Source organism: Tetrao urogallus (genome assembly GCF_951394365.1).
Source record: "Tetrao urogallus genome assembly, chromosome: 15".
Taxonomy (NCBI): domain Eukaryota; kingdom Metazoa; phylum Chordata; class Aves; order Galliformes; family Phasianidae; genus Tetrao; species Tetrao urogallus.
In genome coordinates, this window is record NC_136828.1 from 9,688,293 (window position 1) to 9,716,036 (window position 27,744).

Here is a 27,744-nt window from a genome sequence, read left to right on the forward strand (position 1 = left end):
TTTTTTTTCTCTTTTCAGTATCGCAGTCGGTTAAAAAACAAAAAAGAAAAAGGACAAGAAAAGGCTCTCTGCTCTGCCAGCTCCTTGCAGGAGTTACCCTTATTGTACCCAATGCAATCATTACAGGCTGCTGGGCAGCCCCTGCCCGCAGCAATGGTGATACACAAAGACTGCAGCAATGGGACCGAATCCAGCACCTGTCAATGCTCTGCTCCATGGTGAAATTTGTTTCCTCCTCTAAACAAACCTTCTGTCCCACGTGCCTCCCTGATTTTTACCTTTCTATTAACATTTCCCAATTATTCAATGCTTTCTGGCAGGGTGACATTTAGTATCGCTGTTTATTGACCCTGGGGACCGTGGCATTGACATTACTGCTATGGAGTGACATTTACATGGACAGCAGCATTGTATTGATATTGATAGTGGCAGCCAAGTGGTAGCATTAACCATGTGAGGCAAGAAGGGCAGTTTCTGTTATTAATGCTGATACGCTTCCAAAAGCTTGCTTGAAGGAATTTCGAGCAGAGTTTTGCTGGTCTTGTGAGGTCTGCAGGGAGTCAGTCCTGCACTTGGAATCTGCAGAGGTGGGTTCGATGCCTCTGTTCCTTTTGATTCTCCTTCCCCAGCTTAGAAATGATCTGTGTGGGGCATTAGTGGAGAGCCAGGCTCATCTGGCTCTGCCTGCTGTTTGCTGCTGAGGGTCGTTGGGAGGCTCACGTGGGGTAACTGGAAAATTTATTTTCCAAAAGAGTGTTCAGGTGCTGGCACTGCTGCACAGGGATGTGGTGGGGTCACTGTCCCTGGAGGTGATAAGAACCGTGGAGATGTGGCACTGAGGATGTGGTGAGCAGGCATGGTGCAATGAGCTGAGGTTGGACTTGGCGATCTGAGAGGGTTTTTCCAACCCTAATGGTTCTGTTATTCTATGAATGTGCTCTCAGTCCCGCTGTGAGGCACCATGCTTGGTCTGTGCTCATCCCATCCCACAGACCAGGTTGGCAGAACCTGGTCAGCAGGGTTTGGGTTTCGATCCAATTTGAGACAATCCCGTGCTGGGTTGTGGGGCTGGTGCTGAGCAGAGGGAGACCTCCAGAAATTCTTCTCAACCCCTGTGCCTTTAGCAACCTGTTATCCCCAGAGCTATTGGGCTGCAATGTGTCTTGTTTCCGTCCCACACAGCTGTGCCTGAGCTGAAGCAGAGGACAGAGGAGGGAAAAGCACAGCTGTTTCTCTTACAGCTTTTTTTATCCTTTAGCCTTTTGTTTGCCATTAGCAACCTGCAGGAAGGTTTGGGTTTGGTCAGAGCAAGACACCGTTTGCCCCATGCAGCATGACTGCTTGGAGTTTTGCAGTTCCTGTTGGAGGGAATTCCTGCCCAGGACAGCAAGCACAGGGGGTATGTGCTATTGGGATGCTCTTGCTCTGAGCATCTCACTCAATAATCTTGGCCTGAGAGCCACATTCCCACATGGGAGGTCTTGCTAAGAAGTGCTGGCTATCAGCCCAGCAGTGCACACTGTCCTGCTGTCCCCATTTGGATGGCACCAGTTATTCTGTCCAGGGGTGGCTCGGATGGTGTGTGAGCCACCTAACACCCACTGGGACATATGTGCATCTCCCAGGGCTGTTTTGTGTCCCCAGAGTGCCACTGCAGGGCTGCAAGCAGGGCTGGCAGGAGCTCTGCAGCCCTCCAGCCTCCTCCTGCGCTGACATTTCCCATCTGTAAAAGGAGATTTTTCTTACCCACCACACGGTGCTTCTGCAACGTTTAATTTATTTGCTTGCTTTCTCTTGTAAAGCATTTCTTCCTTGGCTGGAGATATGACACAGAAAACAAAGTCATCCTCTTCTCTCTGTGTTCAAGGTTGCAGCTGAGTTCACTTCCCCAGGACAGCGCTTTCTGGGCAGGGAGCAGCACAGCTGGGCGCAGGCTGGGAGCAGTGCCTTTCCCTATAGGGACCTTTGCAAATGGGATGCAAAGGTGAGGTGTTTCTATGGGAATTGCAGCCCTGGAGCTGCTTTGTCTTCACACTGAGTTTTTTCCCCAGGAGGACTTGGCAACACCTGGCAGTGCCCTGCAGTGACAGCTCTGGCTTACGGGCACTAAGGTTATGAGGGCACAGAAGGCTGCTTTCCCTCCTCCTCCAGTGAATTCCCCAGGATCCTGGGGAGAACAGAGGAAGTAATGCTCAGGTCAGACCTGCCAGAGCTGTGGGCATTTGCTCTGAATCCACCCACGTGTCCCTCTGTGGGAACGACACTTTTGCCAGAAAGCAAGCTCCAGAAAGCCAAAGCACTGCTGCCCCATAGGATTCAGCAGGTGAGTGGAGAGCCCCATCCCACCCCCTGTCTGCAGCCCCCTCTGCACAGTGCTCAGCCAGGGTTCAACCTGGCAGCATCCTCCGAGCATCCCCCCGTTGCCATGACACTCAACCACCCTCAGGGATGCGGCTGCAGCTCTCTGCCTGCACTGACCCTCTTCCCCCAGGATCCTGGCGGCTCACCCACACACCCATCACTCTCAGGCAATTACCTGCTCTGATTGCTTGCCGCCGAGATGGGTGCTTATGTGTATTTTAATCAAGTGAGTCACGCAGGCAGAGAGGACCAGGCACAACAGTGTTTCAGCCCTTGGCTCCTTGTTTGGGAAAATGATGGCTGGGAATATAGTGAGCATGATATGCTCCTGTTTTGGGAGCTTGAGTGGATATGGTGAGTGAGCAGGTTGGGATGTGTGCATAGAACGTTTGGGTGTGTTTAGGGTGAAGCAGGTGTGGTTCAATCTCCATCCTGGCCCTGGGATCTTTGTAAATGGTCCATCGGGAATAACAGCCTGGAATGAAGAGGTGTTTTGTCATGAGCTGTGGGAACAGCAGGAAGGAGCCCTCCTGGTGTGCTCCTGCCAGCACTGTGCTTTGCTCCCGCGGCCCATGGAGTGCATCCATCAATGTCAATTCAATCGATACAACCTTATTTCCTCCCAGGGCATCCCACAGCACTTCAGGATGCCCCAGTGGTGTGCTCAGTCCATTTGCTGTCATCACCCTGGGCACTGGCAGGCAGTAACATTCTACAGCTAGCAGAGAGGATTTGCCCCATGCATGTGGCAGTGGGCGATGCGGTTGGAACCACATCTTTTTGATTTAAGAGGAGAGGAAATGTCTTCAAGTTGCACCAGGAGAGGTTTAAATTGGATATTAGGAAAAATTTCTAATCTGAAAGAGCAGCGATGCATTTAAACAGGGCCAGGAAGGTGGTGGAGTCACCGTCCCTGGAGGTGTTCCAGAACTGTGGAGATGTGGCACTGAGGAACATGGGGATGGGTACAGTTTGGGGATCTGGGAGGGCTTTTCCTACTTTAATGGTTCTGTCATTCTGTACAAAAAGACCTGGTTTAGCAAGAAACATTTTTTGGTGGTACAGTTGGACAGTTGGCCTGGATGATCTTGGAGGTCTTTTCCAACCTTGGTGATTCAGTGATTTCCCTGCTTGTTTGAGACCTAGGGGACGCAGGGCAGGGATGCACAAGGCAGGAAGGAGCTGTGTTACGACCCCGGTTTCACTCTCAGAAAGCCCCAAGGATGGAGGTCAATTTTGCATCCATCATGGACCCCTCAAGTTGCTTTCCTGCCCATGTCATCTTTCAGCTGGGAGTTTAATCCCCCACTGCTGCACACCCGGCTCATAACAGCCTCCAAGCACCACGACAACAGGCAGGGAAATGGAGCTGTCTGACAAATGACACATGACAAGGACTTAGAGTTAACTGCTTTTAAATTCATTATGGCTCCAAAAGATTGGCTTGAGCAAGGTGAATGATTTAAGGTGCATAATGAGATGGATTTATCCTCCTTTTACTGCCAGTGAATGATCTGTGAACAAGCTTTGATCTCTGCACTACAGCCATTACCAAGATTTGTCAGCACAGGGGGGGGTTATTTGAGGACTGCTGCTGCCCATTCTCAGCAGTGGCTCAGTGGATGCGAGCAACCCTCCTGATGGGACGAGTGCCAGCTTCTTGGTGTTTTCAGAGAAAATGCCTTTGGTGCAAACGCATTTCCAGTGAACCCACCATGCCAAAACCAATGTGGGGATGTTGAGATGGCACTGTGCATCCATGCTCTTCAGATTGCTGTATGCAGAGCATCCAATGATGCCAAGGCTGGGATCAGTGCTCCCGATCTCTGGCTGCGAATTATCCCCACGCTGGGAGAGAAAGGCACGTCCTTCAGCAATCACTTGGCTTTCACATGTGTTGCTCTGTGTCCTTTTGGTGTCTCGTGATTATTTCACGTTTTGTAACAAACAAATGGGGTGCAGTTGCTCCAATAACTCAAGCTAATGCTTTCTTAAACAAGAATTCCCTGTGGTCAGCCCATCTCCAATGACATGTGCCAACTTGGTGTCTTTGAGGCTGAAATATTGCTCCTGGGCCGTGTGTTTGTGGTGCTTTTAGGGAGGTATATATTTCTGAAGTGCAGCTGCCTCATTTTGTTCTACAAGTCATAAGTAAATGAACTCCAATGATCCAGTGCAGTATGAGCACTAAAAATAGCTTTAATCAATCAACTTTTTAAAAACAAGAATGTTCCTAAAAATTATGCCAGCCCAAGCCAGCGCACCCCCCTGGGATTTTTGTTCTGAGTCACTTTTCTCACAGTTCCTTTCTTTCTTCCCCTTCATTTTTTGTTCCTGCTCCTATTTACCAAATACCATTTGAGTTTGGACTGTTTTCCATTGCTTAGAATAAAGGACGAGGTGGATATTGCAGATTTTTAAAGCTATTTTTGTCTCTGGTTGCGTGAGGTGATGGGAAGTGTTGTTCCCACAGCTTGCTGCTATTTCCCAGGTTGGATGGGGCCATGGGCTGCCTGACCTGGGACCCGTGTCAGCGGTGGGGCTCAGGGGGCTGTAAGGACTTGTAGTGGCACTGCTGAGTCCGGGTCTGAAGCAGTGATTGAGCACCTGGTGGGAAGGCAGGGCCAACCCAGGGGAGCTCAGGTGTGTGCAATGCACCTGAATGACTGGATGGGTACAGCCAGGATCCACCCCGTCCCAAACCTCATTTAAGGGTTGGCAGTAGAGGTAGGAGCATCTCTTGCTGGAAATCTCTGCCTACCTGAGGCCTTCCAAAGGTAAGCAGCTCTTTTTCCTTGGTTTCTGTATCTGTGGCTGCTGCATTTGGGCTTGTTCTCATTTACTGTAGCTAAAGACTGCCATCCTGATATTATCATCCATTATAGCGTTACAGGACCCTTACAACCCATTCTATGGTTCTTCAACCCAACTTATTTTCTCATCCTATAGTTGTGTAATCATTAAGGTCTCTTCCATCCCAACCATTCTACAGTTCTATGATTCCTGTAACCATTTCACTGCTCCAGAGCCATGCTGCTGTCTCCTATGGTAGCTGCTTTGTATGCGCCATCCCAGTGTATATCCACATGGTGGGGACCGAGCATCCCAACCTCCCCAAAGTCCTTTGCTAGGGATGGATTCTGGGCTCGGCAGCTTGCGAGCAGCACCCTGGCTTCCAGCTGGCCTTGTTACTGAATGGAAAGTAAGTCTGTGGAGTTGCAACACAGGAATTACATCCCCAGGTGCATTGCATACTCAGCTCTCCAAGACTGCTCTGAAAATCCTCATCCCACAAATGTGTGTGCATATATATGTGTGTGTGTATGTGTATATTTAGTGCATTAGTCACATCTTAGACTGTAAAAGCTGAAACTTCAGTTGGCTGCTGCTTCTGTAAACATATGTTCTCCTTGTAACTAGGCTTTTATTGCTGTGTGTTATTCCTCAGCATTGTGTGCAGTACGTACAGATATGGTAACAGCAATAATCGCAATGCCACCAGATCCAGGCCTTTAAAATAATGGGTTAAGTCTCCAAAATCCCCTGACTGGCTTAAAAATAATAAGATTATGGGAAAACAGTAAGGACGATGAGCTTGTCTCACTGCTTTGCTGGTGCTGGGTACTGGGCTCCCACTGCTCTATTGTAGTTTGGAGCCAGGGCAGCTGTCCCTGCCCCTGGGGTTAAGCAGCACTTCCTTCATCACAAGGCTTGGGATGGAGCAAGGAGCTCTATGGCACTGCTGTGACACTATGGTTTTATTGTGTTTATTGCAGAAATATTTCTAAAATTCAAGGGATGGATGGTAGAGATTATCTTAATGGTGAGGCGAGGGAGAAGAGCAGTGTGTTAGGGGATGACTGAGCCCTTCCCATGCCCACACCTGGAGTTTTCTATGTGTTTTTTTGTTGTTTTTTTTTTTTGTTTTTGTTTTTTGAGGAGAAAGGCACTGAAATGCAGCCTGGGGCTGCAGACTTGGCAGTGAACCTGGGCAGCTTTAATGTGAGTATTGAAAACATTGCTTTCTGGTTAGACAAGCATTTTCTTTTTTAGGCCTTTCATTTTTCTGTTAAAGGAGGCTTCCAGATTTTTAAAGGAAATATTAAGACTTTGGCCTGCAGGCCAAGAAATCCCCTTATAACACTGTGCAAATGTGTAAGTACAGTGAAGTCTTCCAGAAACAGGAACTCTCCACATCGTTTTGCTGGACGAAATGCATGCAGCAGAGATCCAAGTTGCATCACTGCTGCTCATTCTGCACTGCACCTCTCTTTGTGCCAAGAATCAGAAGTTTATGGGGCAAGGAGCTGGGAGAGGCTGGGTTTGTGTTTGGGTTTTTCAGTGAAGCAGAGTCATTTGTTTCTATTTGCTATGGGGCTGAGGTCAGCCGTGTGTTGACGTGAAGATGTGGCCATGTTGGGGCATCTTTGGGCAACCAGCACTCTCCAACCTCAAGCCACTGCTGGTGGTCATTTTGATAAAACCCCATGAAAGCTGCTGGTGTGCACCAGCCCCTGAACTAGCAGCAGGTGGTACCAACACGAATGGTGGGGCAGGGCCTAATTTCTGTGCTGCCTCTTGTAAACACAGGGTTAGATTTTAGCAAAAGGGCATGTGCAACTATGTGAGCTTGGCCCAGATTCGCTTTGGATGCTGTTATCCTGGAATGTGCAGCAAAGGGTGAAACACTAAGCAAATCTTTTGTGATGACTGCCTCCAGCGGTTCATCTGCATCTCCCCTTTGCATCTTTTTCAAGCCTGAGAGTCACAAAGTTGGCTGCTTCTGAAGGGGATGATGCTGGAGCAGTGATATCCATGGTAGCCTGGGGTACCAGTTTTGCAGTCAGAAAACTGGCTGGGGGGCTCCAGGGGGCTCTGGCTGGCCAAGGGCTGAGTCCCAAAGCTGGGGGCTCTGCTAATGTTAGCAGCAAGGAAGCAGGGAGTGAGCTGAGCCTTGAATATCTGCAAACCAGGGGAGGGAGGATTAGTCCCATTAGGGCAGAGCTCTCGGGGTAATCCTGCTTTCAAATTAGGGAGCAAATCGCCATCATTAATCTGATTCAAAATTAAGTAGGGCAGGGACTTAATGCTTCCTCCTCCGCTCCATTCTCCCACCAAAGCAGAGCTACTCCCCACAGCTGCTCCTCAGCCTTTTCTTCCAAAGTAGCCAAAGTTCTTCTGACTTCTTTCTTGCTGCTGCAGCTTTGCCATTTGGTGGAGGCTGACCCTGGCTCACAAAGTGATTTGGCACCAGGGTGAGAAAGATCTGAGCAGCAAACAAACTGCCCGCACTCCTGAAGTCTCCATTCGGCAGCAGTTAAGCCTTCCTGGGGACAGGCTTTTCTTTGTTTTATCTGAAAAACTCTATTCTGATGGAGTGTGGCTGTCAAAGCCAGTCTATGCTGTTGATTCACTTTTGACTAATCAGTGTTTTCTAATGGAAAACAAAACCTAATTCTTGTTTGGCTTTGCTGAAAACAGAGGTTGGGATGGCAGAGAGCAGACTGAGAGCAGGAACAGAGCAAGCAGCCCATGTTGGACAGTGATTCTGAAGCCTCATTCATTCTTGCTGTAGGGAAAAGTGCAGGTGATGTGAGCTCAGTGTTTCCCCATCGCTGCTGCAGTGGAGGAGCAAGGCTGGAGTAAACAGATCCTTATGTTCTTCTCCAGGGGAAGCAGACCTCATTCATCAGCATGCTACACAGGTTTTACTCGTTTATGGTTCAAAATCCATATGCTTTTATTTCTTTCTTTAAAGAAAAAAATAATCCACATATGTAAGTGGAATGAATGCGGCTGCAGGCACCCTGGGAACAGTCCAGGAGCTGTGTTTACAGGGATATCCACACGAATCCCATCAAGCAATGCAAATACTGTAAGTAGGACGTGGCCATGGGTGAGGATTTGTTTGGGTCTGACATGAGCTGTTCTCTCTGTGGAGCAGGATTACTGCTCTGCTCCTAATTAGCTGAGAGGAAAGGGGAGCCAGACAGCCCCTAAAAATGTCAGAAATCAGAACAAAGTCAAAGGGAGTGAGGAATTAAAACAGACCAGTGCTGGTGCTGCTGCAGACACGAGTGCTCTGGGGCTGTGGCCAGAAGCTCACCTGCTCCAGCTCCCATCGAGGGAGCCCAGTTTTATTTGTTTCAGTTGTTTGGTTTATTCCACGTGTGTCCGTTTTAGACAAATTCAAAGAAGGCAGTTTTTCGTTATCAGAAATGAGACAATGCCTATGTTCTTCCCTCTCCATGATCCCTCACTGGTGTGTTTGAAAGCATAAAGGTTTATTCATGCACAGGTGTTTCTAATTATTTTCCCAAGAACAGTTCTCTCATTCATCTTTAATTTGTGAAACTCCTGTTTAGTTCCCCAGAACCTTTTTTTTTATTTAATTATTTTTAATAGTTATACCAACAGCAGTAACCATAAGCTCTGGGCCTGTTTTGCAGTGATGCAAATCACCACTTACTGTGCTGTAACTATTAATGTTGAACACTGGTGGATCCTGCAAGACAATGCAGTCTTTTTTTTGGTGACTGTGGTGACAGCCTTGAACCCTTTCCTTCCCTAAAGATGTGCTGAGCACCCTGTGCCCTACATCCCATGTTGCAGCATGCCAGTATGACTGGCCTTGCTAAAACTCGTCCTGGTCATGATGGCTTGGCTTTGCTTTCATCTTCAGTCGTGGTGCAGAGCTTAATTTGGACTCCATGAAGCTTAGAAACTGTGCAGGGGAGAAATAGCTGTGTTATGATGCCATCCCTTTGGCATGAGATAGAAATAAGGGAAGCAGCCCTATGGATTGGTGCAAAGAATGGGTTGCAAGCTGTTTTCTGGTGGTGATTATGCCTGAATTCACTAATTTTGTTTGGTCTTTCTTCATCTGGCAATGACAGAGTTAATGCTATCAAACTTTTGGGGTGTTTCGGTGGTAAAAACCCTTGAGTTCTGGAAATGAGTGCTGCTATGGAAGGAGGACAGAGGGCTGCCCTCGGCATGCACAAAATACAGCAGGATGGTGGTGTGGAGGACTTCGGGTGGACTTCAGATTTTAGCAAATCTGGGATGCTAAGGGGTGTTTTCAGTTTGTGTGATGAGCATAGGGTTTGTAACATGTAAGTTGTGCGGTTCCTAGGCTTCCTATTGGCAATGCATGTGTTCCTTAACGCCTCCTCTCACCTGGTTCGAGCACGTCAGCATGCTGGTCATCCTTCTGAACTGTGTCACCCTGGGCATGTTCCAGCCCTGCGAGGACGTGGAGTGCCAGTCAGAGCGCTGCACCATCCTGGAGGTAAGGCTGGCCCTGAGCTGGGACTCGTCATGTCCCCAGGATACCCAGAAAGCCCTACACGTGGAGGTGGTTTCTGCAGTCAGACACGCTTGGGCATTCACTGTCACCCTGACACGTGGTAGGGCAGCACACTCAATGCATTTGAATCTCTCGTGTATCTGCTGCTTTAATTCCTTCTGAGTGTCCCAGCATTACAAGGAGGTGACTGGGATCCTTCCCAGCAGCTCCTTCTCCTTTCAAAGCCTGGTACTGGCTGAATGATTACAACGTATTGAGTGTATTTGTGAAAAACAGAGTGTTATCCCAGAGAGTTTGCAGGCAGAAAAGGGCTGTGACTAAAGCCATTGCTATTTTGTGCTGTCACAGCTTGCAGGAGTTAACAGAAGCCAAAATATGAAGTAGAAAAACCTTAACTCCTTTATAGTGACATTTGGATGCTAATTATTAAACGAAGTGAAATAATGGAGCGAAACTGTAGTTTATCAAGGGATAAGGTAATATCCAGAGAAGGTGCAGCTCACACAGCCATGCGAATGGACATTGGTGTACAATGGGAACTTGGCTTCCATGTGGGCACTGTCATGTTTACCAGTAATCCACCTAGGCCTTCAAATGGCAATGCCAGAGACTAATGCTCATGCTTTACAGGCAACAGACCGAGCACGAAGCTATGCCCAGGGGTTGCCATCACCCACCAAGTGCTGCAGGTCATGTTTCTGAGCTCAGTAGGTGGCACTTCGGTACCACTGCCCAGCCCTGCAGCCTCTGCCAGGATAAACAGTGCCTCTGCTTTCCCTTTCCATGGTAAGAGAGCACAGTAGAACTGACTGTAATAATCTTTTACTGGTCTCCAGGCATTTGACGACTTCATTTTCGCTTTCTTTGCGGTGGAGATGGTCATCAAGATGGTGGCTCTGGGGATCTTCGGGCAGAAGTGTTACCTTGGAGACACGTGGAATCGCCTGGACTTCTTCATTGTGATGGCAGGGTCAGTAACAAAACCTCATAAAGTTGCCTTTGACGTGAATGCCAGAAAACGCCAGGGAACCCAATCTGTAGGTTGTCCTGGCTGGTTTTCATTACATCTTATGATTCCCAGCTCCAGCCAAAACCAAGTCCCATGGGTCTCATTTGGTTTAACCTCTGGCAATCACACCAGGTTATGGAGTGCAGTGTGGCTGCCAGGGCAAAAGCCTTTGAGTTGCCAGTAGGGATCCTCTGGCCAACGTCAAACCAGGTTTGTGCTGATCTAACCCAGTGCTCACGGTAAGGTTTCCATCTTGACAAGGGATGGAGAAAGCACAGGGCAGCTCAGTCCTACTCCTGCCACGTGGTATCATTAGAATGAGGCAGAAATTAGACAAACAAGGGGAATCGAGCCTGAAATCTGTTTCAGAAGGTTGAAATCCCAGTGCGAGAGGCTCTCCAGAAGTTGACTAGCAGCTGCTGTTGCTGATCCTCCCAAATTACGAGTGCATACACATGTCTCCAGTAAACTTCTGTTGGTTTATGTTTATATACCGTCTCTCACAGCTGCTTATTTGTGTAGGATGTGTTAATAAATAGATACAGTTTATTTGTGGAATCACCCCAGGAAGATCTGTCTGCTTTTGACATCAGCTCCTGCAAAATTGCAACTGTGTGAACTGAAAACTTGGCAAGTCTAAAACTTTATTCTATAAATAGATGGATTTTAGAAACTCCAGGCTCTCTTACCTGCTCAGTGTACCCTACGAGTGGATAGACTGCTTTAATGACAGAGCTCTGCCTTATTTCTGAGTTCCTGGCTTTATAATGACTAGCCTGGGGTTAATTAGAACATTCCTGTAATACGTTGAGCCATTTTTACCCTTACATTAGCAATGTACAATCTTAATTGCTCTTAGAGAGTTGCATTTTCATCCACGTTATTTGTCTGGTGTACAGCTTGGAATGGCCTTACAGGCTTGAATCAGACAGGAGCCCTCCTGAGCAGAGCTGCTTTGAACCAGTGTGAGGTTTCAGCCTAGGGAAGAACAGCAAGAACAACAGCAGTCATTGATAATAATTTTTTTCTTTTTTATTTTTAATTTCCCAAGCTGCTGCAGCAGCATTTGAACATTTAGTAGAAGAGTGGGGCTGTGACTGTGGGGGAAACGTGGGGTCAGAAGCGTAGCGTTCATAACCAACACACCAACAGGACCCTATGCTGAGCTCTCCTGATGGGCAGGCAGAGCCATCAAACAGGTCAGGGCAGTGTACTTGAGTATATTTGGGCCATATAGCAAGGAGCACACAGTTGGAATAACAGGTGCTTTTTCCAAAGAGTGGATGGCTGTGTTGCAGTTCTTATGAAGCAATTCTGATAAGAAGTGCTGCACAGAGCTGCCTGCATTGTTTGTCCTATTTGCTGTCCTTAAATAAGCTGATTTGGCTGACAAGCAAGTGTACCAAAGAGAAAGGAGGGTGAGCAGGGAAACTACAAAATAAACATATCTTCTGCCTCTAGCAACAGATTGTGTCTGAAGTTTGTTCCAGCACTGAAAGCCCTTTCATGTTCTGCTCGCCTGAGAAATGTACCCTGGAAAATTTCAGAGCAAATGGAGCTCACAACCTCTGGGTCTGTCCAGCAGCCAAGTTGAAAGCATTTCCCAAGCATCAAAAATGTTGTCTACAAAGGCTGAAAGCAGAGATGTTTCTTGTGCATCCTTCCCTGGAGGTGCTGCAGGCTCATGTGGTATGCTTTGGACATTTTTATCTTGACAGCTGGAGGAGTAGGAGCTGCTCACAGCAGCAGACAAAGGCTGTGCCTCTTCTTTCCCACTACCCAGAGGCTGTGGGGAATCACCTCTAGTCCATGCATATCCCTAACATCCAACTCCAGCAAGTTTCCATTGGAGTTTTCCAAGGTATCCTTGGCTGAAAAATGCAATGTGCAATCAGGACCCCAAGCTTCTCCTTGGCAAAGGATCCTTGGACTTTTCCATGAAGGCTTGAGTTGATTTTGCTGCAACAGGTCCAACCTGGAACCCATCACCATCAATCAGGTGGATCAAGATGGCTACAGTGGACAACTTGCTTTGAAATCCTAAGTGGAATGCCATGGAAATCCAGAATGTTGGAGTCAGAAAGGCTGTTTCCTAGGCCATACCCTGGATTATTCGTCTTTCTTCAGCACTATTGAAACTCCAAGTGAAGCCCCAGGAGCTGGCCCTTAAACAAGCACGTGGGTGCATGGAGCAGTCCGTATTCCTTTCACATGCTATTAGGAGTTCAAAAACTGTCTCAGTTACAGCAAAACCCACATGTTCAGTCACCTGATAAATCGTGTGTGTGCTGTGCTGGGACCAAGCCAGCCAGCAGGCTCAGGCTTCAGCTCTATGCACTGAGACAGTGCTGTCCCTATTCCTGCAAGGGCTGCTTCCAGTGCTGGCTCTGGGCCCCTCGGTGCAGGTGGGGAATGGCATCTCCACTGGGTGGTCCCTGCAGCCCCACTCTGGCTGCTCATGTTGGGTGTAAGGTCTGGTGTTGTGCTGTGTCTGTTCGTCATGCTGGGCTCAGTTCCTACATACAAGCTTTAAGGTGGTTTTGATTTATAAAGAAATGTTAACTGCTCCAGGGGAAAAAAAAACCCACCCCTGGGAGGTTATCAAATAGCTAGCCCCAAGTCACTGCTGGGCACAGAGTAAGGTTCAAGGTGCAAAGTCACCTCTGTGTCATAGCAGGGATTTTGCGAGGTGACACCGAGAAGCTTCTTTCCAAGGCAGCAGAGAAGCAAACATCTGGATATTGCCAGGCAAGCTCAGCAGAGCGGAGCAAGGCACCAAATAAGAAGTGCAGGAGTACCCAGGTAGTGATATACCCAAGCAAGGCTGGCCCTACACCAAACCCTTCTTCTCTGTTGCCTGAAATCCAGAAAGTATGGCAACTTTTTCTTGATGGTACGTAACCATTTTTGGTCCATCCTGGCTGGAGAATGCTTCACCTGAAAATCTCTCCACCGAAGCTTCTTCTGACAGCAGTTCAGCCTTTCTCCTGTATCTGTTGATTTTCTTATTTTTTCAAATGCTCATTCCTTATGGTATCCAGCAGCTTACTTGCAGGGTTCTTCTGATGCTGTTATGTTATTTGAACAGACATGGTGAGAGATTTGTGATATATTTACAAGTGCTTCCCTGTAGTCAAACTCATAAATTGTAATTACAGCCGTGCTAACTAGCCATAACCCCATTAAAAAACAACACTACCCACATTTGCCACTCGTTGCTATAAAAGAAGAAAACTGACTAAACTTAATGTCCTTCCCAGCCTGGGAGAGAAATATTTATGTGAAATGGAGACGGAGCCTGAAAAATAAAATGTTCCTTATTCTTAATAATAAAATGAGAACCAAACTACTTCATAGTTGGTTTTTTTTGGTTTCATTATGACACTTTGGTCATAGGAGGATGGATAAGCTGGTGTGAAAACGCACCGGGATGAGGGCAGGGGGTGTACCATCAGAACACCTCATTGATGTGGAGCTGTGCACAATGAGTTAACAGCAACGGTGAGCCATGGGGAGCCCCAGCTCTGTGTCCCTTATTTGCAGCTCCCTGTTGTGCCAAGTCCTGCTTGAACAGTAGCTCCCCAGGTGCATTCCCGTCAGCTGTCCATGCACCATGCTGCTTGCATGAGTGTCTGCAGCCTTCGAAGGTGGGAATATCCATTATATCCCATACCAACAGCACATCAGGAGCTGCTCCCCCATCCCACAGCCTCATGCTCGTGCTGCATCCTATGCCCTGACACCTCTTCTCTCTTTCCCTGCAGCATGATGGAGTACTCTCTGGATGGACACAACGTCAGCCTGTCTGCAATCCGCACCGTGCGCGTGCTGCGGCCGCTGCGAGCCATTAACAGGGTCCCAAGTAAGTAACCGTCAGCATGGCTTTGGAGGGCTCAGCTTTAAGCTTGCTGATGTCCTCTTCTCTTGCTGCCGAGGGCAAGTTCATTGATTTTGGGTTGTTTGTTTTTTTCTTTAATGTGAAATTGGACGTCATTTATTATTATTAGTGGTGTTAGCAAAGGACAGGGGAGATTTTATACCTGGGATGCTGAATTTTTGTAGCTGATTTCTAGCATTTTTGTGAACTCTCTGAAGCAAGTAACTCCCATCTCCCACTAAATATCAAAGTTCCCATAAAGAAAGGGGAGAGATCTATTCTAGAAGAGATCTTCTTGCCTGGGATGGACTTGCTTTTTTCCTCTAGGTTATTTAAGGTCTCTCGGTCACTTTGAGTTCAGGGTTTGAAACGTGGTATTCTCCATCGTTGGTAAAACACCATGAAGGAGGGTTTGCTGTCACGTAGTAGAAAATTGGGTTCATCCACAATAGGAAGTTCAAGTGGTCCCTAAATCCATTTTCGAGTGGCTTCAGCTGCTTGTCTCCTAAATCCAATTTGACAGATGAACCAACAAGATGAAATAATTTCCTGCCATACCAGCTGTCTGCTGAGTGATCCTTGCAAGGCACTAATTTCATTGCTCTTTATTCACTTTCTAACCATGCTCTGCTCAACGCAAAATGCAGCAGCACTGCATGGAAATCACGCATGCTTCTCACCACAAAAACGTACATTTTGGGGTCTTTTTAAGAGCATGTTTGAATAACACACCCCACCAGTCATACAACCATAGAATTAATCATAGAATCATGAAAGTTGGAAAAGACCAATAGGATCATCAAATCCAACCAATCTTCCTGAGCATCCTGCTGGGATTCATTGCCCGTCACGTCGGCACATCCGCAGACAGCATGGCAAACTTCCCTGGGTCAGTTTCAGTTCCAGTGCTTCAGACAGACATGCAGTTCTCTTTGTCAGTCCGATGTTGGAGCTTAAGTTTGTCTTTCAGGCTGTCTGCTGCTACCCGTGATAATGAGGTTGTTTTCTTTTGGTTAGAAGACCGGCAACAGGAAACCATCAAGTTTTGTTAACGGCTTATGGGATCAAACCCAAAGATTTAAGCCCATTTTTGGTGTTGTCCAGTGTGCCAGGCCTGGAGGACGGATAATCACAGATTTACCTGTTTATGAGACACCAGCTCCCTCCGCTTGGCGCTTTACTGCTGTCGCTGTTTCAGACTGATGCTGTAATCCAGGGCCTGCAGAGAAAGGACAGCAAAAACCTTCTGTGTCTTGGATTTTGGGGTTTCCAGCGATGTTCTGTTGCTGCTCTTTCATCCATAGGGATGGTCCAGCTCCAACAGGGGAATCACCTGGGACACCCCCACTTCTCAGTCTGTGCCCATGTCCTCAGTGGGATGCCATCATCCAGAGCAGTGTTTTCAGCCACAGAACAACACTGAGCAAATATGAATTATGGCTGGAGCTGGCACGCAGTTGCAGGGACCCATGAGAAATTGCCCAGCAATGTATCCCTGTGGTGCCTGGGCACTTTCCTGGGCTCCAGCCAGGGCTGCTAGCGCCATGCTTCCAGGCACAATAAATTCACCCATGAGATTATTTTATTTTTATTTGTTAAGAAGAGAAAGGAGAACCCCAGCCAATAAAAACATTGTCTCTATTAGAAATTATTCCTTGGAAATGACTGGAAAAATACAATTTCTGCAATTTATACGTTTGGCAGGGGCTGTAGTTTGGGTGGTTGTTTTGCTTTTTTTTTTTTTTTTTTAGTAGTGGCTGCTGTTTTTTCAAGCCCATTTTGCTGCTTTATTTTTACTTTTCTGCTGTGTGGTTCCAAACCCGTTTCACATGGAATGGGAACAAAAAGAAATCCTCTTTTCAGCCCAGGCAGTGCTCGTGGAGTTTTCCCATGGCAGAGCTGTACTCTGCTGAGAGCCCCGAGCACCCGGATGGAGAGCAGATGGCTTCCATCTCCAGAACAGTGCCACCAAACAACCCAAAATACCAGAAGTAGCTGAGCGGAAAAACGTTGTCTGGCACGCAGAGAGGAATTTTAACTGTTTTTTTGTAAGATAGATAGGTGCAGAGCTGGAGGCATCGTGGTGCATCTTCACCAGGCCCAGGGGCATCACAGTGTGAGCAGGAGCATTGGAAACTGGTGGTGAGCTGGAAATCAGTGGGGGGAAAAACAGCTCATATTGCTGTGAATGTGGCTCGTAGAATCATAGAAATGCTTTGGGTTGAAAGGGATCTTTAAGATATCCAGTTCCAACCTGTGCTGTAGGCAGGAACACCTCCCTCTAGACCAGGTTGCTCCAAGTCCCATCCCCTCGTGGGACAGCTGATGGGCTGAGGAGCAGACCCCACACAGGTGGTGAAAGGAATTTGCTGAGCACTTCTTAGTGGGACAACATGCTTCCAAGGGCGGCGGCAGTGTCACCACCTGACCCTGCAGATGCAAGGTTTGCCATCGTGCTGTAAACCTGAGCCCTTCTCTCTGCCGAGCACTGGGCTCCTAATGTTCAGCTTCTTCTTTTATTCCTTCCTATGATTTAGCACTTGCTTTTGTCTGTTGCTCTTTTCATTATTCCTCCTCTCATCAATTATCTGCTGTTGAAACGAGAGCCGGTCACTGTCTCCGAGGCTCATTTAACCTCTGCCGAGCAGCAAGTCCTCATTCTCTTTTTATTCTGGCATTCTCTTTGGGCTGAAGGTGCCCTGGGGCAGCACCCAATCCTTGCTCAGTCCATTCAGAGAGCGATGCCAGGAGCTGATGAGGACACAAAGGTTTGCTGCAGCCCCGCGAGCTTCACTCACTGCTCCATCATTTTATTTAAGCTGAGAATTCTTGCACAGAAATCAACTTGTCCCTGGCAGCACAGGTGCTGGGGAGCCCCTAATGTGCTTGCATGTATACAGAAAAGCCTCGCAGGGATTTGCAGGACTGAATGGAAAATCTGATGGGCAGCCCCCAGTTCCTGTGCCCTGGCTGCAAGGCGTGGAGCATCCTGCTTGCCCCATCACCCAGTTCTTCTAACCTGTTTTCTCCTTCCCCCCCCAGGTATGCGAATACTCGTCACCCTGCTGTTAGATACTCTGCCTATGTTAGGCAACGTCCTCCTCTTGTGCTTCTTTGTCTTCTTCATCTTTGGGATCGTTGGTGTGCAGCTCTGGGCAGGGCTGCTAAGAAACAGATGTTTCCTGGACAGGAATTTGGCAACGTAAGTACAGCAGAAATCTCCTGTTCTTCCTTTCTCCCTTTTCCCTGATGAAGGAGCCCATCGTGCTGATGGTGGCGCTCAGGGGGTGCTCAGAAGTGGCCCCCCCAGCACACCCTCTGAGTCCCATTTCCCTCCTGGCACTCAGACACTGTTGGTTGCTGGCTGCAAGACTCCAAGTCCATCTAGCTGCTTCTTGTTGGCAGCTTTCTGAGGGTTTGCAGTGGCTTTCTCGTTTTTTTCCTGGAGTATGAAGGTGTTCACACCACGTCCAAGGAAGATGAGAACCCCGACAGGGGGAATTTTGAGGATTTAGACCAAACAAAAGCATGAGAGCACTGTGACAACTGCTGTGTGGGTCTGGGAGGTCGCCCAACGCAGCACAGCCTCTAGCACAAGGTTAGTTAGGAGTGTGCATGCTAGAACATAGAGTGACATAGAGATGCTGCTGAAACACCTTGTATGTATGTCTCTGTAGGGCCAGTAAGATAAGTACCATGATGCTGAAGGCATCAAAGATATCTGTACCACTCTCAGCCAGAAACAGAGATAAGGAATGTGCAGCACATCCAATCACCTGCTGATGCAAACTTTAGTTAGGTTCTTGCAAGCTCAGCAGTTGCATGGGACAGCATCCCTCCCAGGTGCTGCAGGTGCTAAAAGACCTTAATTGCCCAGGTGACCTTTACCTGGGTCCCCCACCATGCCTGTGGCCCTTCATTTAAGCTCAGCGTTGGGCTCTTGGCCCTGCTCTCAGCAGGGCTGTAGGTGCACCTGCCTCCAGCTCCCTCCCAGTCCTTCTGTCTGGGCTGCCTGGATGGGTCTGCCCCTGTTCTATCACTTGTTACACTTGGAACTGGCATTGGGTGACCCATGGCTGCTGGCTTGTCCCCTATCTTAGGGCAGCTGTGCCCTTGCTTGCCTTATCATCACCAGCAAAATCAGGACTGCATGCGAGTTGACACTGTCCCCTTGAACTCCTGCAAAAAAGGAGGCATGCAAAACAAATCCTTGCAGAAAGTCTCCTCTTAGAGGCTGCTGAAGACACCAGTGGCTCAGAGGTGAGGAAATGCCTGAAGGCAATTAACTGGGGCAGCTCCAGCTTCAAGAGGAGATAGGGCCTCTAATTATGTCTGCCATCATCTGCTGCTTGCAATTGTATTGTCTTGGAAACGAGCAGGTATCATGCCTTGGATTTACCCTGGGTCCTGTTCCTGCCTCACACTGAGCAGTGTGGTGGCACAGAGCAGTAGCTGGATAGGGAGGGACCACCAGGAGTCTAAAATACTGTGTGATTTCCTGCAAAGTGGAGCTTTTAAAATTAATCACAAGATGATTGTTTGCTAAATAGAGATATTAAGCAGTCAAGAAACAGGCTGTTATGTAAAGGCTATTAGCAGCATCATAGGCACCACAGGATCTGTTTATCAGGGTCTTGACCGCTCTGCAGCAGTCAGGTTCCTTGTGATTAGCACTGGGAGCTGTTTGATGAGGCAGGAGTACTGTGAGATGTTCTCCTTCCACCTTCACAGCCCATCAGGAGCTTCAGAGAAACTCCAGATTTGCTCTGATGTTCTCACCCAGCCTGAAGCTGCCATCTGAGTCTGCTTTGCTGGGTAAACTTAAGATCATAGGAAACTGGCAGGCATGGAGATAGTGTGCACTGATCCAGCTTTACAGTGGCCTTCATCACCCCAACAGTAAGTTGTGTAGGTGCAAAGGCATGGAGTGAATCAGGAGTAGTGTAACACGGAAAGATGTGCACGTGGCCCAAACTCACAGCTCTGGCTTCAAACAAGCAATTGCCACTGACCAGCAGTAGGATGCTAACTGCCTGCAAAGCAGCATGGAGATGCAAGCCCAGCGTTGGGCTGGAGAGGATCCATCACTTGCTCCATCCCTGTGCTGAGCTGCTGTGCTTGGCATCACTGTTGAGAGCCTTGACCATCCATTCCCTCCCAGGGAAAGCTGCCAATGAGAACAAAACAACATCCAAACCTTTAGGCAGGGGCTGTAGGATTAAAGTTAAGCTCTGGTTTTGGATAGAAGTAAACAGAGTGGAGCTCTGCAGGGAAGTAGGAATGAGATGCTGGTCATCTACTCTCATCTGCCAAGTCCTGCTAAATCCCAGTGTTGTTGTTCTCAGCCTGAAATAATGTTCACCGGTGCTCCAGGAAGCTGTGTGTGATTGAGGGTGGATGGTGCACTGTGCTGAGCAGGTGATGCTTGTGGTTCAGGTTTTCTTGCAGTGCTGTGAAGGAGAGGACCTGAGTTATGGGCAGGGCTCCTCGTGGTATTTGCAATGGATGTGTGAGGCTGTTACTCCCTGGCCAGAGGTGAATGTCAGCTGTGGTGCCTTGGGGGCTCCGGTGGTTCAGAGCCCCTTCAGCTCCTGGAGAGTTTGGTGGCCAGACTGTTTCACTTAGCATCACATGGCAGCGAGAATAGCAGTACCAGGATGGGCTCTGAGTGTAGGAGATTCCCAGCAGTAGGAACTGAAAGGGAAATTTCACACTGCTTTTGGGTTGGCCTGGGTTGAGAGTTGACAGTTCAGCATGGATGGCAAAGGCAAGCGTGACCAGCAGTTTACCTGTAAGATCTCAGATCTGCTGTCCCCATGCAGCCCTTTTGGCTCCCTCCTGCCAGCAGGAGATGCTGCCATGGTCAATAAAGGATCTGGGTCACCCCCAGAGTGTTGTTGCTGCTCCTCTTAAGGTAACACTTGTGTATTATGTTGTTATGCAGAGGAGCGTTTTCTTCCTTGCGGAGCCTTTCAGAGAGCTCAGCAGGTTGGAAGGGGGAGAGAGCTGTGAAGTGTTTTGTGTTTATCTAATGCTGCAGGACAATTCTAATGTGAGCGTTTTGGTCTTAATTAACTCTGTATCCGTTTGGTATTGTACTGCCTTTGGCTCCTTGGCTTTTGTAGACCTGTGCAAAGGCACACACAGCCCAGGCAGGCAGCTGGCAGTTTGAAAGGTACTTCTGAGGGTTGCTTAATTGCTCCTCCCGGCATCTCTCCATGTTGCAGAGATGGGTTGGCAGCGGGGTTTCTTCCAGAACGAAGCCTCCCCTCAGAGGGAAGTGAGCTTGTTTGGTGCTTTCTGCCTTTTCTCTTTCCTCCTCCATTCCTCAGGAAGCTGAAACAGGATTGTGTTCGGACCGTGCTCCAGCACTTAGGGATGATGCCATGGCAGGACTGAGACTGGGGCAGATGGGGCAGAAAACCTCCTTTGATATGAGAGAAGATGGACTTTCCTGCTTCAGTGCTATCTTTCCTGCACATAAATGTGCCCAGGGAGATACAGCAAAGCTGCTGTAAGCCCAGAGAAAGATGCACGCTGGGCAGCTGGCCGAGAAAGGGGCGTTAATCCTTTCTAATGTGATAATAAGATCCATTCTGGGGCTTAGTTTCTCATGTCTTTTCCCCAGAGCACAAGAGTCTCATGATTAGTGGATTCATTACCATTAATAAGTTCTTTGAACTGTGCCTGTTGGCAAGAACCAAGGCAGTCCAATTGACCTTTCGTGCACATGGAGGTAGGTGGTCTTGGCAGGGTAGCTGTGGATGTTGGGGATTCTCTCATTCTGCAACACTTCTCACTCCTGCTCTCTTCCTGTCTTTCCCCTTTTTGGTTTTGCCAGCACAACCTTCAAACAGGGAAACTAAAAGAAGGACTTAAATTTGCAGTGTTGGCTGCTGGTTGGGGTGTCCCTTCCCACTGCACTCTCTGTGCCACTATGGGTCCCTCCCCGCTGGATGGATGCTTATGATGTCCTGTGTCCAGGTAGACAAAGAAGGGAGAAAGGCTTGAAAAGGGCTGGGCAGGAACTGGCCCTGGTGCACTTGATGTTGGTGCACTGCCTGTCAAGAGCAGGACTCTTTTAGTTTGTAATTTTTATTTATTTTTTGGGGTGTGGGGGATGTTGTAAAAATGAGGAAGGAAGAGAGAAGGGAAGATAAAACCAGTTAGCAGCAGAACCACACCAAACTTCATCCACCCTTCGCAATCAAGCTGTGCTTTATTTTCCTGCTTTTATTTTCCTCCCACAGTCACCAAAGTGTCGCTCTTTGCGTTTCTCCCCAGCGTCTGTGCCCAGATCTCTCTGCAGCTTATTAGATCACAGCCTGAGGCAGCGTGTCTGCAAGCAGCCTTTTCTCCTTCAGCCCAGGGCTTCCTACACCATGACTCAGAGGCAACATGCAGCCTCTGAGATCTGACTGGCTCACTGAGGGCCTTTCAACTTGCAATGTGTAGTGAATAGAGAGGCACGGAATGAGATGGGGTTTGGTCCTATGGCTCCCCAGGCTGGCTGCATTCTCCCTGCAACAAAACTGGGTGCATGGGCTCCCACAGAACCAGCTGGCATGTTGCTAGTTGTGTCCCTGCCCAGCTGGGCTGGGCATATCGGGAGGTTGGAGATCACCTCTGGAGGCTGAAATGAAGATGATTCATCCGGGTCAATGTACGTGCATCCCTCCTGCAGCTGGGAGGGCAGTGAGCTGCACGCAGCACTGAATGCCATGTTTCACTGTGCCACGGTGCGAAAGGCAGCTCGTGGGGCTGAATGCTGTGTGTCGTTGTGCCACAGTGGGAGAGGCAGCTCCCAGGGGCTCGGCTGTGAGATCGGAGCAGAGCATCACACTGACGCATCAGCCCTTCTGTCTGAGCACTTCTTCCATGGGCAGTGTTCTTGGCACAGGAGTATGTGTGTCTGCATTTGAACATGAAACTGCTCCCGGGAAAGGAGCTTGTGCAGCCATAGCTGCTAATTACCCAATCATCCCTCCAGATGGTCCCTCTCCCTCTGCAAGTCCAGCTTTGCTCTGGGTAGAATCCTAATTATGCTGGCCTGTGAGCTGCAGCATGCTGAGCCTTCCTGTCCCTCCCGCTGCCAGCTGCCTTTTGCGATCGGGGAACTCCTGCTGCTGGTGTTGCTTCCAGGGTGGGGAAGGAAATCAGTTTTTGTAGAGTTTCACAGCTCCTCCTGGCTCTGGAGGAAATTTTCCTTTGTGATCAGTTCTAGTCTGGAGGAGTGTCATCTGGAGCGGCACATCCAGATCAAAAGGCATTGCTTTAAGTGAAACAAGAAAGAGCAAGAGATGTTTCCAGGATCACTCAGCCTTGCTGCAGGGATAGGAGTTCAATGCGTAGCTACAGGTGTGCAGCTTATGGGCTGTGAGACTTGCCTGTGGCTCTCCCTGCTGCAAGCAGCAGGTTTGGGCACTGGGAGCTGCCCAGCCAGAGCCAATGCTTTAGGTTTACGTGATGCATCTCATCAGGATTTGATGAGAACTGCAGAGAGCTGCAGAACCTAAACCGGAGATCTAGTGCTTTGATGGGAAGGCACCACGTGAGATATCTCAGTATCTCTCCTGCTATTGCCTTAGGGACTCAGAGAGCAGCTTTGCAAGGTCCTGGTTTCTGCATCTGAATGCAGCCCCTCTGTACCCACTAAGGCCAAAACAGAGCTCCCTGCTGGTGGTGAGTCAGGAGAAGTTGCTGCTTGTCTTTTCTGCTCCCTCTGTTTCTTCACTCAAGTTCCTCTGCTGTCTTTGCCTACAGGCTGTAGCAACTCCAGACACATCCCTGTGTCTCGGTGCCTTTTAATCCTTTGCCTCTCCACCATAACCCCCTCTGTGTGACAAACTCCTCTGCTTGGAGTGTCTGATCTTCCAGCAAACAAGGTGCTGGTGCAGTGCTCACCTTTATCTTCTGCTTGTTTTATATGGAAATTTCCTCCAAGTGAAACTGTTCTGTGGGTGGAAAGGAGAGGGCTGAAGAAAAAACATTTTTCATGTGTTTCTTCCTTGTCTCTCGAATCTAAGATACAGGGAAGCAGATATTACAGTTGTGTCTGGGTGGAAATGGGAGTGTTGTGTGATGGGAGGTGAATAGCTGCTGAATGAGTTGTTATTCACAGCCAACAATGCCCAATTCTTCTACGGTGCTCCTCTTGCAGCTGGATGAATCTCAGCACCCATCTCAGGTAGCTCATTGATGGAGGAAAAGGTTGTTCAGGAAAGTTGTTCAGGCTTATTTCCCCTTGGCTCTGCCCTGCAGCAATTGCTCTTTCCTAAAGCGCAGTTGCTGAGTGACTTCACTCAGGGGTTATGGGGAGCAATTTCAGACCATCATACAGAGTATCACTTGCTCAGCAATCATTACAGCCACATTTATTCAATCGTTGGGAACATTCAGAGCAGATTGAAAAAAAATACAGCTGTCCTGTCTTGAAGAATTACCTGCTTGTCTGCTACCCACATCTCACTTGGTCATGTAATTTGTGTTGCTTTTTCCCTTATCTTCTTCTTGATTGTAGAGCACCTTAGATCCCCACCGCTCTGAACAGCAGATCTGCTGCTGGAGGTCTTCTCACCTTCTTGCTTTGAGCAGTGCTTCAGCAGTGAGTGCTGATGTGCCCCACAAATGCTCGTCCATTGCCATGGAGAGGCCTGCATTCAGAGCACCGCTTGGAAAAGGCACATCCCTGCCATGCTGCAATTAGAGCACTTGCTTATCTTCTCTCTAACAGAGCTTTATAACTTTATCCAGGCCAATTAAATCAGCATCCAGTTCCCATTAATGTGGGCTCTTTCCTTCTGCAAGAACAGAAGGAATTTGAGATGCCTGTAGCTGCCTCTCTCCTTATTAAAGTTCAGCTCACTCATCCTGGAGACGTGCTGAGGGGGAAATTTCTTGGAAAGCTGCTTTGCCTTCGGGTCATCTGAAGCATGATCTGAGCATCAGAAGAGCTCTCTTAAAATCCTTAGCTGGGAACAAAAAGTTACCAGCCCTGGCTTGTAGGAAGTACTTGGGCTGCTTTTTTCCTCTCTTTTTACCACTTCATTTCAGCTGTCAGCCGTCTTGCCTCATTTGCTCACTTGGAAAACTCAGGCTGATATTTAACTGAAAGATCACTGGAGCCTTACACGATGATGTAAGCAAACAGCCTTACAGGCAGTGGCTGGGGCTGATGTCTCTGCTGTGGCTTCTTGTCCCCTGTCTGGTGAGGTGGAAATGGGAGGAATTGGCATCAAGTTGCAGGGCTTTGGGATTTGCAGGCAGAAGGGAGGCACTTCAGAGTGGTACAGTTGCTGAGACCTTGTCCTCCTACTGATGAGGTATGATCCAGACTCATAGTCTTACTTTTGGCCATGGAAAGAGGCAGCATAAGTGATGCTTCTGCAAGTTTTCATTAGTCTTGCTTCTCTTTGGTTGCTCTATATATTGAGGAGCAGGTGCTGGATGATGGGCACTGGTGCTCCTGAATCCAGGGGCACAGCCGTGGAGGGGACACTGCACAGAGAAAAATGGTAATGGGGGGTGACTGTGTGATGGCAGCTGTCATGTGGAGCTGCAGGAAGATTTGTTGATGTTCCGTGGATAGCAGCATTTCACAGAATGGTTTGAGTTGGAAAGGACCTCTGAAGGCCATCTGGTCCCACTCCCTGTGCTGAGCAGGGACACCCACAGCTCCATCAGTGCTCAGAGCCCCGCGCAGCCTGACCGTGAGTGTGTGCAGGGATGGGGCACCACCACCTCCCTGGGCACCCTTTTCTCATCCATCTTTCCTTCTTCCCCTCCAGGACATATAACCTTACCTTCCTGCATCCGTACTACCGCACAGACGAAGCAGAGGAGAATCCATTCATCTGCTCATCCCATCGTGAGAACGGCATGCAGAAATGCTCCAACATCCCAACCAGGAAGGAGTACAAGGTGGAGTGCACCTTGAGCATGGACTCCTACACCCCAAGTTTATACAACCCTGACTTCAGCAGCAAGAATGCCTGCATAAACTGGAACCAATATTACAACGTATGCATGGCAGGGGATGTAAACCCACACAATGGAGCTATCAATTTTGATAATATTGGCTATGCCTGGATAGCTATATTTCAGGTATGATTCTTTAAAGGTTTCCTGTGTCTTTGTTTTGTCATCCTTTGCTTGGGAGGATTTTGATCAGTACCTCAGTGGAGAAAGGAATTTGCTTGCCACCTGCATGAAGCTGCACATAAAGACACGTAGAGTAAATGAATCAGACATTGTGCACCAATGCTCCAACAGAGCACTCAGAGAGAACAGGGGAATGGCCACTTTTCAGTGTTCTGGAAGAGGGGGGAAATGCTTCAGGCAGACAAAAGTCTGGCAAGTTTTGGCACTGCAGATTAGACCTGGATAAATCCTAAGAAGGAAATCTCTGAGAGTTGGGGTCCTTATTTATTGCTGCAGTATCAGGAAATGGAGAAAAATGTCCACATCCTTAAGCAAGATTTAATATTGTTCTGAAATGTAGCAGTTAGCACGATGGCAAAATTTGGGTCTGAATCAAGAGTTACAAGATCGTACTGGTTAGCATGGTATGCTGTGGGGAGGAGTAAATAACCCAAACAGACTATTCTGGCTAGACTTCCTGGGAAGGGATGTCTAACCATGTGGGGCTGGAGTCTGACTTGATCCACTCTTGTACAGCTCTGCAATGAAGACCACAGAGCTCCTGACTCAGGCTGGGGAAGATTTCACGGGTGGCAAATGATAAGGCATACTTCAGTAACCAGAGCATTTTCAGTGCATTTGTAGCTCTGGAACACTGCAGAGCTCATCTGCACAGTCCCGAGGCTGTGGTCTCGTAGGGCTGGTGGATTTGAAATGAGGTGTGCGTGGTTTTCAGTCTTTATTTTGCAGTTTGTTTTTGATACCGATTTCTTTGTGCTTTCAGCTACACGTCCTATTTTGTTTGGTCTTCCTGAAGAGCAGGTGACGTCTTCCTAAAAGAGAGACAATCTCCTTTCAGTTTTCTTAATGACAAGTAATTGCTCATTCACCTCTCTAAATTCCACTCCTGAATTTCCTTCTGGTTTCATATTATAATATGAACGTAATGACTTGTCATTTTATCTGAGAGCTGTGAAGAGGCGTTTGCTTGCTCTGAGCATCTTGTTTGCTCTCACAGCAGCAAACCTCAAATTGCACCATTGCTGGTGTCAGGGGCTCAAAACCAAACCCAGAAGGGCTCAGACAGACGTCATGCCTCTGTTAAGCTGTTTTTAAAGGTGCTTGGGTTCTCTCCTGGAATTAATATGTCACAAGAGAATCCCAGCTGGTAGTGAGTGCTACATGAAGGGAAGAGGGAAATCAAAGCATGAGTCTTAGGTGGGTCTTCAGCTGCGCTTGCTTTCTCCTTCTGCTCTCACACAGATGATGATGTATCCAGGAGGTCCTTTCTGGCTCCCTCCACAGGACAGCGGTGTCCTTTCTAGAGAAAAGGCAGAGGCCAGTGTGTTGCAGACTGCCTGTGCAAATGCACTGAAATTGAGCAGGTGCTTCTCCAGGGCTCCTGCTTCCTTTGTGCTTCCCGAGCAGATTTGCAGGCAGCAAGCCTTCGTTTCATGTTGGTATTCCATTTCTCCAGCATGCATGGCCTGCAGATGTGCAGGTTTAATCCGCAAAGATTTCAGCTGGGGTCTTTGGAAAGAGCAGAGGGTCTGGCAAAGTTGGATTTTGTAGCTATAGATCACTTTAACCCATGCCAACAGGTTTATGGATGAATTTAATGCCACTTAGGCCATCCAAATGCTAAAGAGTGTTTCCAGACAAACAAGGCTCTTACATCTTTATTCCCTTGTCCTCTCTGAGTTTTCAGAATAGAAAATGAAAACAATATAACTCCAGGTAAAGTAGCAGCTGTTGGGAGTAAGGTGGTTGCTTAGCTTGGGTGTGGAAAGACTAAATCATTACTGCAAGAGGTTGGATGCTAAATCAAAACAATTGCTATAAGCAGAGAACATTTAAGAAGTAAAGCTGTTGAGTTGTGCTCTCATTACGTTTAATATTGAGGCTGGGCAGCACCAGGTCAGCAGTTAGATGAGGCCTCAGAGGAAGGAGTGCAGAAAGTAGAACTGACGGCTTTCGTAGCCTGGGAGCTTCCCTGCGAGATGCTATTGAATTACTGGGCAGAAAGCACTCTGCTGTGCTCTGAATGAG

General features: G+C 48.2%; 1 protein-coding gene across 1 annotated transcript in view; it reads left to right on the forward strand.

Annotated features, from left to right (window-relative positions):
- The window catches only part of CACNA1H (calcium voltage-gated channel subunit alpha1 H), a gene marked incomplete at both ends in the record, with an annotated part of 200,899 nt that overhangs the window by 82,010 nt on the left and 91,145 nt on the right, over nucleotides 1–27,744 (forward strand). The window contains 5 exons of the mRNA XM_079542685.1: nucleotides 9,541–9,652; nucleotides 10,507–10,640; nucleotides 14,444–14,541; nucleotides 17,599–17,758; nucleotides 25,344–25,659. Of these exons, the coding sequence (XP_079398811.1) occupies nucleotides 9,541–9,652; nucleotides 10,507–10,640; nucleotides 14,444–14,541; nucleotides 17,599–17,758; nucleotides 25,344–25,659 (820 nt within the window). The remainder of the gene's footprint in view (nucleotides 1–9,540; nucleotides 9,653–10,506; nucleotides 10,641–14,443; nucleotides 14,542–17,598; nucleotides 17,759–25,343; nucleotides 25,660–27,744) is intronic.